At 35.0% G+C, this 12,210-nt stretch overlaps 1 protein-coding gene across 6 annotated transcripts in view; it reads left to right on the top strand.

Moving 5' to 3' along the window:
• FBXL17 (F-box and leucine rich repeat protein 17) overlaps window positions 1-12,210 on the top strand; it is a 526,088-nt gene that overhangs the window by 210,758 nt on the left and 303,120 nt on the right. Inside the window, exon 7 of one of the 6 annotated variants that reach the window (XM_054556482.2) lies at window positions 2,317-12,205. The exons of the other annotated variants lie outside the window; for them this stretch is intronic. Coding sequence (XP_054412457.2) covers window positions 2,317-2,395 — 79 coding nt within the window. The 3' untranslated portion in view covers window positions 2,396-12,205. Of the gene's footprint in view, window positions 1-2,316; window positions 12,206-12,210 lie in introns of those variants that run through there. 6 annotated transcript variants of the gene reach the window in all.

Here is a 12,210-nt window from a genome sequence, read left to right as displayed (position 1 = left end):
GTGCGTTTTGCCCTTTTAGTAGGGACTTTGGAATACTTTGAGTGAAGAAGTGAAGAACCAGAAACTTTGCCTGCCTTCCATTTATACCTGTGTTAATTGAAAAGAGGCTGAGGAGACAGTTGCAGCTTTTTTTTTTTTTTTTTTTTTTTTTTGCTTCTTTGTGTAAAAAGTATAGCTATATGAGAAAAAAATCATATGAGTTTTTCTTTAGCTCTTCTTGTAGTACTTTTAAGTGCTTCTTTTCAAATGTATAGTGTTTGGTTAATTGCTACTATGAACCTAAACACACTGATTAAGGCCAGGTTCACATTAGAACAATTATCTGGTTAATTGCTCTGGTGCAGAAAGAGGCTAAAAAATCATCAGAACATCAAGTTGTGAAAGCACTGGCAGGAGTTTCAAAACCACCAAGCATACCTACTGCAAATCACATCAGCAAAGCAATTAATTTAGGCTAATTGCTTTTCTGTTTGTTCAAGATGCACTTTGGAACTGTCTTTTGAAATCGTGGCAATTAAGATTAGTGAGCAATACAATTTAAAAATGTTAGAATAGTCACTATTTTTTAAAAGTGTTAACTATTCCATATAAACCTGTACAATATATCTCTCATCCATGTAGTACTTTGAAATAATTAAACAAAATAAGGTTATTTTATATATTTATAAGATTTCCATAAAAAATAAATTGAGTAGTAGATTACCTATGCCTGAACTATAGCATAGGGTTATCTTTAATCCTAATTTTCAGTTAGAGTTATCTAATTTCAGCAATTCATGCTATGACAGCTTGCTGAATGTGGTGAGAAATAGCTAGCCTCCAAAGGTGATATTGGCTACTGGCATTTTCTCCAGATGAATGTATGTTTGGCTTCTCATATGGCTTCTCATAACATAATCAGGATTTTAAAATGTATTAACAACCAGATTTGACACAGTTCACATTATTGAGGTTTTCCTTGTTATTAACTATTATAATTTTGGTAGCACCAATTTGTCGAAAATTGTAAGCTACTTAAGTTTCCAGCTGTTTCTCTATGAAGCAGTGTTGTAGCAGGTCCTCAGCTGAAAAGAATGACAATTTTAGGGATCAATTTCTTGTTAGGAAATGTAGAAATACCATTATTGGAGGAATAACCTTTCATTCCCCAAACTGTTTCTCTGTTCACCATATTGTCAAACAAGCAAGTAGCTCTTTCCTTTACCTCTGTCTTTCCATAGAAGCAATTCTTACGCAGTATGTTTAGTGACATATCCTGCCCCATTAAATTGTTCAAAGAAAATAGGTTGTATTGTATTAAAGACTGTGGCTCTGCAAATGAATCTTTTAGAGAAACACGTGTTAAAGGAAGTCCTGGTAGCAATTATCATTTCTTTACTGTAATAAATTTGATCTCTTCATAATTCAGTATGAATAGATCTATGGACATAGCTAATTAACTACATCACAAAATTAAAATTTTCTCTAGGGATTATTTTCATAGGAAAAAAGTATATGTGCTTTTTATAAGGATATATTTTTCTTCTTTTATAAACTTCATAGTTTCTAGTAGTGCTGCATACTCAATCTAGATTTCTTGGTGATGCTATTTGTTGTGGAATGTTCAATTAGAAAACTGCTGTTGCCCGGGCACGGTGGCTCACACCTGTAATCCCAGCACTTTGGGAGGCCGAGGCAGGTAGATCCCTTGAGGTCAGGAGTTCGAGAGCAGCCTGACCAACATGGTGAAACCCCGTCTCTACTAAAAAAATACAAAATTACAGGCTCACACCTGTAATCCCAGCTTCTTGGGAGGCTGAGCAGGAGAATTGCTTGAACCCAGGAGGCGGAGGTTGCAGTGAGCTGAGATTGCACCATTGCACTCCAGCCTGGGCAACAAGAGCTAAACTCCATCTCAAAAAACAATAAACAAATAAAATAAAGCTGCTCTTGTAGGTAAAAATATCAAATTAGTTGGAAATTTATTGATTAGATCAAATAGAAAAGTGTTGAAGGCTCTTAAAACACAGAAAAATCACGCAACCAAGCAACTTAAATGATGATATCAGATGTTGAGTCTGGATCTTGGTCTTCTGTTGAAATCTGTGACTGAAGCAGCAGACTAATATTACTTCATGTTGGGGAAAATGCAAGCTAATACCTACTTTTGTCCTTCAAAACTTCTGTGATTATTTATAGTTGAAAATATAGGTACTATAAAAATTTCTCTATTTTGTAGAAGATAGAAGATGTCAAAGTATAGACAAAATTTGTGGCTGTATTTTTATATATGTACTCTTTTGTGCAATATGACATTGCCTGTCCTCCCATCAAAAGGTGGAGTCTTTTGCTTTATCCTTCTATCCTCTTACATCTGTGCTGGCTTTGTGACTTGGCTGTGACTGATAGAATATAGTGGAAATTTTGTTGTGGAACTTCTGAGCTTTGGCTTCAAGAGGCCTTACAACTTCTATTCTTGCATTTTTGGAATACTGCCACCAACATGTGAATAAGCTCAGACTGGTCTCTCTGAGACTAAGAAATCACACGAAGATGGAAGTCTAACCAACAGCCAGGACCAACTGTCAAACATGTGAGTAAGGCCATCTTAGACCATCTATATTAGTCTGTTTTCATGCTTCTGTTAAGGACATACCCGAGACTGGGCAATTTACAAAAGAAAGAGGCTTAATTGGACTCAAAGTTCCATGTGGCTGGGGCCCTCAAAATCATGGCGGAAGGCAAGGAGGAGCAAGTCATGTCTTACACGGATGGCAGCAGGCAAAAAGAGAGAGAGAGCTTGTGCGGGGGAACTCCTCTTTTTAAAACCATCAGATCTTGTGAGACTTACCATTGCAAGAACAGCATGGGAAAGACCTGCCCCCGTGATTCAGTTACCTCCCACCAAGTCCCTCCCACAACACTTGGGAATTCAAGATGAGATTCGGGTGAGGACACAGCCAAACCATATCACTATCTAATCTTAGTCAAGCCTTCAGATTCCTGCAGTTCTTTGTAGTAAAACCAGCAGAATTGCTTAGCAAAGCCCAGTTCAAATAGCCGGTCCACAGAGTTGTGAGCAAGTAAGAGTTGTTTTTTTAAAGCTACTAAATTTTGGTGTGGTTTGTTTTACACCAATAAATGACTAAGATACTGACTTTGTAGCTGCCCTATGTGGGAAATTTTATATTAAGTCAGGCTGAGAGTTTTTCATTCATTAACTTATTTAATTATCACATTAACTCTGTGACATAGGTATCATTATGCCCTGTTTTATAGATAAAGTAAAATGGAGCACAGACAGGTAGAGTGTCTTACTGAAGATCACAGATAGCAAGTACAGAGCCAGGATTGAATGTAGATCTGTCTGACCTCAAAGCCCCCATAATTTCCTAGCTGTTAAACTGCCTCCAACAGCTGATTCTGAATTTAAAAATATAGTTGGTTGCAACAAGCAGTTAAACTTACCTTGGAGTCCCTGATATACAAGTGCTAGCTAATAACATTACAATAAAATAAGTATTAAATAAAATAAATATTACAATAAAATAACATCCATTTGCAGTTTCTAGTACTGCTATTTAATCTTGAGTATTCATTTAGTGAATGCATGGAGAAAAAGGCACCTCTTCTGGTCTCATAAGGGCCTGAGTCTGAAAGGGAGAATGTGAAAACAAATTTTAAAATATATAAATATAAGCCCTTGACTTTATATACATTAAAGATAGTTTTGGTATTTCATGGTATTAAATATCTGTGTTCTTTTCTTCTCTGTTGTTGAATTATGGAGAAATTGAGAGGGGAAAGAAGACCCTTCCTTAGAATAGTTGTTACTGTGGCATAATCACCACTATATTTATGCCTTCAACATCTATGTCTTTTAATAAAAAGTCTTATAATGCTGGGCACGGTGGCTCATACCTGTAATCCCAACACTTTGGGAGGCTGAGGAGGGCAGATCATTTGGGGTCGGGAGTTTGAAACCAGCCTGGCCAACATGGTGAAACCCTTTCTCTACTGAAAATACAAAAATTAGCCGGGCCTGGTAACAGACACTTAAAGTCCCAGCTACTTGGAAGGCTGAGGCAGGAGAATTGCTTGAACCTGGGAAGCAGAAGTTGCAGTGATCTGAGATGGCACCATTGCACTCCAGCCTGGACAACAGAGTGAGACTCTTGTCTTAAAAAAGGAAAAAAAAAAGTCTTATAATAACATAACTTCTGTGGTATATATATAATAATGGTACTAATATCTACCAGAAAACTCCACATATAGAAATGGGAATCTTTATTTTTGAAATTCTTTTAACTAATACCTTAATGACAGTACATCCATAAACTAGTTAATATTAGTAGGTGATTCTGACATGTATATAATGTCTTATCATACCCATTTACCATAGTGACACACTAATCAGACCAGCCTCAGATTTTATTGCTTGTTAAATATTAATGTCTGGGAGCATTTCCTCCATGATTTATTATGGTATTTTGAGAGCTATTTTCATTTGGGAAATATGATTTCCATTTGTTTTCCTTTTTACTTGAATTTAAACTGAATTCCTATTTTTGGTGTTGATATAATTTTTTTTCATTAATAAATTACCAATGATTTTAATATTGTATTGTGCACACATGCACATAAATATTTTGCTGTGTGTGAATATATATTTGGAGAATCTTATGTTTGGGGAAAGAAGGGAGAGAGTAAGTTACATTTTTTTCTTTTAGTTTTAATTTATACTCATGGATTATAAATTTTTTAGAATGTTACATTGTTAACAGCATGGGAGTTAAAACTATAGCCAGGAATTGTGACTTTTACGCAGTCTTGGGCTTCTAAACAGAAGCTCACTAAATGCATGTTGATGGATTGATTGGATAGCAATCAAACCTAGTGAATATAAGCCTATGTTCAAGGTAAGATAAAAGAAAATTGACCTACTCAAGTTGAACAAGATAGAATAAGTCAAAATAAGTCAGTAAAAATCTTCAAGTTCATTTATTGGGGGTAGACACGGCCCTTAAAAATACTCTGTAAATGTAATGGAAGAGTTAAAGCAGCACTCACTGAATTCTCTAACATAGAATGGTGGCTTATCTGTGAGGTGTGTGGATTCAGTTTTAGCCTAACTGACAACATGTTAACCTTACTAGATTTAAAAAAGACTAAATACAGGGGGATAAAAATGCTGCAGAAACATAATATTCTTATGGCAACAATTTATTTGGAAAAGAGATGGCAAAATATGTCAAGACAATGCCCTGGCTTTCTTCATTAAATTTAGTAAAATGAATTTGAAGGAAACCAAAACAACAGTTGTTTTCTATAACATTTCTTTCTACAGATGTATAGACATTTATGGGATGACTATCTTCGAGGAAATATATATTACTTACATAGAGTTAATATTTTGAATATTATGATCTTGTTGGAATTAGAAACTTTCAGTAATTTATATCCTTAAATAGATTTCTATCTTCTTTTTATTTCCAAGATTTTTCTCACAAGTTTATTCCCAGTACAGAGACATCATTATGTTATAGAGGAGCTTTTTTGTGTGATAGCTCTTGGCAGCCATCCATCTGTAAGTAGGACATAACAGTGAAGCTTGTTAGACGGGGAGAAGTGTAAAGTATTACCAAGCAGGCCCTGACAGGCATTTAGACATCCACGCAGACATTGCTGCTGCTTGATGGCCATCTTCCATTGTGAAAAATGTAGCTGTTTAAAAAGGGACAAGGTCACAATAACTTTACAATGCTACACTCCTGTTGTTTATGGGATGCACATATATTTTACTCCTGATTCTTTCCCCAGTGACAGTATTTTCCTTATGTTTAATTTGAATGGTTTTATTTTTCTTTACTAACTTTCCACTCTTAGTTGTACACTATATTTCAATCCTCTAAATGGGTTCTCTATGTACATGTTGCAGTTGGTAAAGCATTTAGAATTTGTGGTGATCCACACTGGTTTTCTTGGGGGTATGCATGGGAGAGAACATGGAATAGTAATGCAAACTGGTAGGAAATCCTAAATCGCAGCTCTCTGTGTTTTATTCATGCTTATATTAGCATTGATTTCACTTCAGCTGGGTGTTGGGAGGATGATGTCCTGCAAGCATTTAGATAGAGCAAACTGCCTGGGATTCCACCTAGGTAGATTAATCTTCAAAACAGTTAATCCTGAGGCTGTTAATGGAAAGTCTACATATGGGTTATTTCAAACGTTCTATTAAAGCGGTCATTTGGAATGGGCCAATCACATATGTATGAAAATTTCAAAGTATACAAAAAATATATGCTGTTCATCAGTAATGAGCTGCAGTCATTCTTTAGATAATCACATTTGTAAGCTAGACCCATTTGAAAGAAAGATCTCTAGTCTTAGTGTAAAAGTAATTTTCTCCATGAGATCACCCTTCCCCTTCCCCTCTCTTTTTTAAATTTCAAGAGAGTAGGTGTATTCAACTGGGTTGTTTGATTTTAAGTATTTATATAAATGAAACTTATTTCCAAAGACTGTAAAGTGGGAAAATCAACAACTTTTGACTTTCTATTTTAAGGGCAGCTGGAGTAAATTTTATTCAATTTTTATTTAATTTGCTGTGACTACTTTTGACATTCACAAATTATGTCATTCACTTTGACACGCAAATAGGAAAGTGAATAACTTTGGGATTCAGATGTGACAAGCTCCTCACAGGTGCCTCCCATCTCCTCATTCCTCCTTTACCCAGGAGCAACGATATGATCTCTAAAAGAGATGTAGTTTTTCCACCAGCTTTTATAAAATGAGTCTTTCTCTTTCTGACCCTTTAAGGAACATTTGTTTCTTGGATAATTTTTTCCCCCTCTAAGTTGTGTCTTCTTCCCTTTCTTAAAGCTGTGATCTGTTTACTTTTTTTCTGATGACATTTTCTCAGGTAATTTATTTCCCCTTTAATATGGATCTTCTTCACTTTCTTATATCTGTAGAATACTTTCTTTTATTGTTGTCAGTGTCACTGATGACATTTTCATCTGATTCTTGACATATTCATTTTATAAAACATGGCTTTGTAAAGAGTTTTTTGGTCACTGACATTTTGGCAAACACTTGCCAGTGGCCACCAGAGAAGGTCAGTTAGACTCAGAGCAATGACATAAATTACGCTGAAAGACTTCTTCACATACCTATGAATAGAGCTTGCAGTGGGAGCTAGGAGACTGAGGTCCTTTATGTTTTTGTTTTTGTTCCAAAATTTTATCATTGGGTCATTCACTATATAACCTTGCTAAACTTATTTAAGTTCTCTTTTATGCTTGTGGTAATGGGAAACCACCTTAGTGAAATGTTTGGAGGCTTAATCATGTTTCAAAAGCACCTTGAGCATGAATCATTAGTTCATTATTAGAATGGTGGCTTGGGTGGTGCCATCAATCATCGATGCTTTATCACCATCTTAGCCTCATGGTTTTCTGCAAATTGACAGTGAAGGTCTTAAACTTTGTAAAGACACTAGCAGATTCTTGAAGGTTACTTATTGCTTATGGTATGGTAGCACTGAAGTGTGCACAATTATCTGAAGAAAATAGGACGATTATAGTGTACTCATTATACTATCTGTTTTCAGATTAAATGGACAAAGTGCATTCAGATTCATAATAGAGATTTTAAAAAAACACAATGATCTCTACTTATATTTTATGCTGCCATAAAATAAGATCTCTTAGTATATAGCTATTTTATATTTTTGTGAAATGCTTTTCACTTGGATTTTTCATCCAAACATATTTTAATGAGTTACATTTAAAAATATATATTTTAACGTTATCTGCACATACACATCCAATGGATTAATAGGAGATTCAGTGAAATTCAAATTATTCCAGGAAGAATACCTTTTAATTTCTAATTTCTAGCTCAGTTGAGAAAATGGTCTAGTGACTGAAAATTAACTATTTACTTTGAGTGTTTATATTTAATTTTGAACTTGATGTATTCCAAGAATCAAAGTCAAAGGTCAGCTAATTTAGCCTTCTGCCAACAAGCTCTTGGCTCTTTATCTATTGCATATAGCTTGTTGTTTTTTGTTTTTCATATTTTTACCATGTTTTCTTCATATATCATCTGGGTCCACTTTGTTAACATATCAAATCACACTCTATCTGATGCTCAAAATGCTTCTTACAAGTAACAGATCAGCACTGTCTTAGAGTATTTTTTAAATCAGGTTATTTATTATCAGTTTTTTAAAAAGATTATAACACATCATCTTAACTTTGGAGCTTAGAAACGTCTATGAGATATTTTAAAATACAGAGGTGTCTCCCTGGAGCATGTGTTTTGCAGGAGTAGAACAGGGAGGGCACTGTGGACTGCCAAAGGGCAAACTGCTAGAGGTAAGACACTGGCAGGTGCTGATTTTTCTTTGCTTGGGTCTTGCTCTGTTTTTCCAGGCCCGTGCATGCAGGTAAAATGCTAATGCTGTTTATTCCATTTTTATTGGCAGCTCTCCAAATTTGATTATTGATATATCTGAATTACAGTGGAATGCAACATCAAAGTCTCACTTGACTCTTTCCTTAGATATTTGTCAGTAGAAATATATATATATATACCTCAATGTCAGATAGATCATATGTACTTTTTAATCTGTATGAAAGTGAACTGTTATAAGGGAACTGTCAACTGCTTGAAAATGAGCTTTTGGTGGGATAGTGAGGTGTCTCACGTGAGCTTCTTCCTTAGGTTAGTATATTATTTCACTCCCTGAAGAATAATCATATTTTCAATAACAAGCACTTAAGTGTGGTTGTGGATTTCCTTTGTTGCTCCCATTTTCTGTGCTTTGGTATTTCATATCTTGTACAAACTGTCTAAAGTGTAGATTAATAAACTGCAGATTAATAAACCACTACCACTTGTGACTGGTAGTGGATGGAGGAGTTTTCATGTTCCTACATGCTCTTTTTGAAAAATTTTAACCACAGACACTCAGAATTGTAAAGAACTCCCGAGGACAACCCATCTAACACCTATATTTTGCTATTTTGAAACTGAGGCTCAAGGATAATCTGTGACCTGTCCAGATTCATGCAGCTAGTTAGTGATGAAGGTGAAGCCTGAATGCTGCTTTCCGTTAATTGTGAGGCTGTTATATCCCACTATGCTCAGCTACTCCCTTGCCTTTCTTTATTAGTAATTTATTTGTCACCAACGTTTGTTTTCTTTCATGGTCTAGAATTGACTGTAGTCTCTAGATTGTAGGCCCTTGTATTTCTTTTATGTTCCTTTGAATGGAAAATAGCATACACACAGTAGATTTTTAGTAAATATTTTTTAAAAGAAAAGACTACTTAAAATCCCACTATTCAGAGATTTCTACTGTTTACATTTTGGTGATCATCTTTTCAGTTACGTGCATATCCATGTGTAACTTACCCACTTCCTTCTGTGATTACACTGTCTGTAATATTTTGCAATTGGTGTCTGTCACTCAACTTCTTTTTGTTTTAATAACTGTAGACCTATACCACCATTTCTAACAGGTTAGTGGTAAGATTTTAGCACAGTGTATTTAACAAATCTCTTAATAGACATTCTGACTAGTTCCAATTTTTACTCCTATAAATAACTGTATGATAAACATTCTTATATCTATATCTTTGTATACTTTTTGTTGTCTCCTTAGGAATAATTTCATGAAATGGAATTTCTATGTCTGTGTCTCTTTCTCCATACCTATGCCAATTGTGGATGCTATCATCAGCTATTTTGGAGCATTTAAAAATGGCTTTAAGGTTTAATAACTGACAAAACTTGGAATAAGTTATTTAGGCACAAGTGTATTTTTCACTAAGGGGCAGAATACTGTAGCAGATTCGAGCATCAGCTCTGGAGCCAAACCGTCTGCATTTGAATCCTGGCTCTGCCACTTTCTACCTGCTTGTCATTGTGCAAGTTACTTAACTTCCCTGTTTCTCATCTGTAAAATGGAGATAGCAGTAGTACTTACTTCATAAACTTATTGTGTGATTTAAATGTCATTATACATGTGAAGTACTCAGAATACTTCCTGGCACATAGTTAACTACTTAATACATATCAGTTATAATAACGATAATAATTATTATTATCAGTCAGTGAGTATTTGATTTCTACCTACAATGATGTTGGAATGTGGAATTTGAAAAGAAATATGAGACATTACCACCACAGTGTTCAAAAAAATACCTACCATATACTGAAGGAAATAAGACGTTAAGTAAATGAAAGTTGCATAATTAGGTTAAATAAAACAGAACTATAGCCTAAGAAGAGGCTTGGACTAAGACATTGTTAATTACCAAATGAGTGATATATTCATGAAATAGGGTCCTCTTGTAATACTTGGAAGGGCAATAATGAAGTTTGTTCTACTTGTTTTTTATTCTAACAGGAACAAACCTTCTGATTTAGAGTGATCATGTTTCTCACTTGGTGCACCACAGTCCTGGTTCGTGTATGGCTTAATGTCATGGTTGGATAATAAATTAATTATATGCTTATCCTATTTCCTGTTGATATTTTCTTTCTGTCAGTGTCCTTGTGATGTCAATTCTTACTTTGGCTTAAGAACTATTTTGATTACTAAGGCATCTTTGCTCATTTGTTCTATTTTGGAGTAATTTTATAGTTGATTTAGAGGACAATCTTATTTTCAGGTGCTCAGGGAAAAACTCATACTTGCCTATCTTGTACTGCTTATAAATATCAGGAGATAAAATCTGGAAAAATAGTTTATTGTCAGGTTTTAGATGACCTAGCATGTTGCATTAAGATAACCAATAAAGACTTTATTTTTCTGAAATTAAAGAGAGCAGTATTTCAGGCAATTAGGTGGAAAGTTTTAAAACTATAAGTAAAACAAATCCAGTGTTTCTTAGACCTCTAACATATAATTTTGCACAGAAGTTTGCATGTAATGCTAAACATATTTTGACGAATATGTAGTTCTTCATATCTTCAGTACAGATTTTAAAAAATGTTTTAAGGCCAGACGTGGTGGCTCACGCCTGTAATCCCAGCAGTTTGGGAGGCCGAGACGGGCAGATCACGAGGTCAGGAGATCGAGATCATCCTGGCTAACACGGTGAAACCCTGTCTCTACTAAAAACACAAAAAAATTAGCCGGGCGTAGTGGCGGGCGCCTGTAGTCCCAGCTACTCGGGAGGCTGAGGCAGGAGAATGGCGTGAACCTAGGAGGCGGAGCTTGCAGTGAGCCGAGATCGCGCCACTGCACTCCAGCCTAGGCGACAGAGCGAGACTCTGTCTCAAAAAAAAAAAAAAAAAAAAAAAAAATGTTTTCATGTCCTGCATTGTTGACATCTTAGCCCATTTTCGTGTATTTGATTGTCAGTTGAACCTTCTTATTTCCTTGCCTTTGGTGTCACAATAATACATTTAAAGGACTGAGAGTTTAGTCTTTGAATTATGAATAAATGGTAAGGAGAATATAAAGGAATAGAGGTTGACTCTCTGATGGGCCCTGGCAAAAATGAAACATTTTAACCCTCTTTCATTGTAACTGTCTTCTAATTAGGTATTATCAAATGTTAGAGGAAAATGCTTGCACATTTGAATTTATTATGTAGGAAATCTATGCTCTGAATCATAATGGTACTAGATGACTTTTTTCTGATGTAGTTAAGAATATTGTAATATAAGAGTTTGATCCAATCAATTTGTATTTTTTAAAATCATTTTTAATATGTTAGGCACTGTGCTTTGTACTGGTGATACACAGTTGAATCAGAAATGGGCTCTACTCTGAGGGGTTAATAAGACCTATGGATGGCTACTTAGGGTTTCAGAAACCTCTCTGCACATCAATACAGAATAATACCAATAACCACTAACACTTCTATAGCACTGACTCTGACAGTTACTATTCCAAATGTTATATATATATTAAATTTCCGATAACCCTGTGAGGTGATACTGTTATTGTGCCCAGTTTTCAAATGAGAGAACCAAGGCACAAGAGATTAAATAACTTACCCAATGTTGTATAGGTAGAAAACAATTTTCTATCCCAAGTGAGCTATTTTGAGAAGCATTATTCACATGTCACTGTTTTGTGTCTTATAAACATTATGAGAAGTAGTTGCTTGTGCAATTCAAGAATGAATATGTGGAAATTACCGAATATAATTTCATTAATTCATTTACCAGATTTTTGTATGTTTGTTTGTTTGTTTTTTA

This window comes from Pongo abelii, chromosome 4 (genome assembly GCF_028885655.2).
Source record: "Pongo abelii isolate AG06213 chromosome 4, NHGRI_mPonAbe1-v2.0_pri, whole genome shotgun sequence".
NCBI lineage: Eukaryota > Metazoa > Chordata > Mammalia > Primates > Hominidae > Pongo > Pongo abelii.
This window is presented reverse-complemented; position numbering and strand designations above follow the sequence as displayed.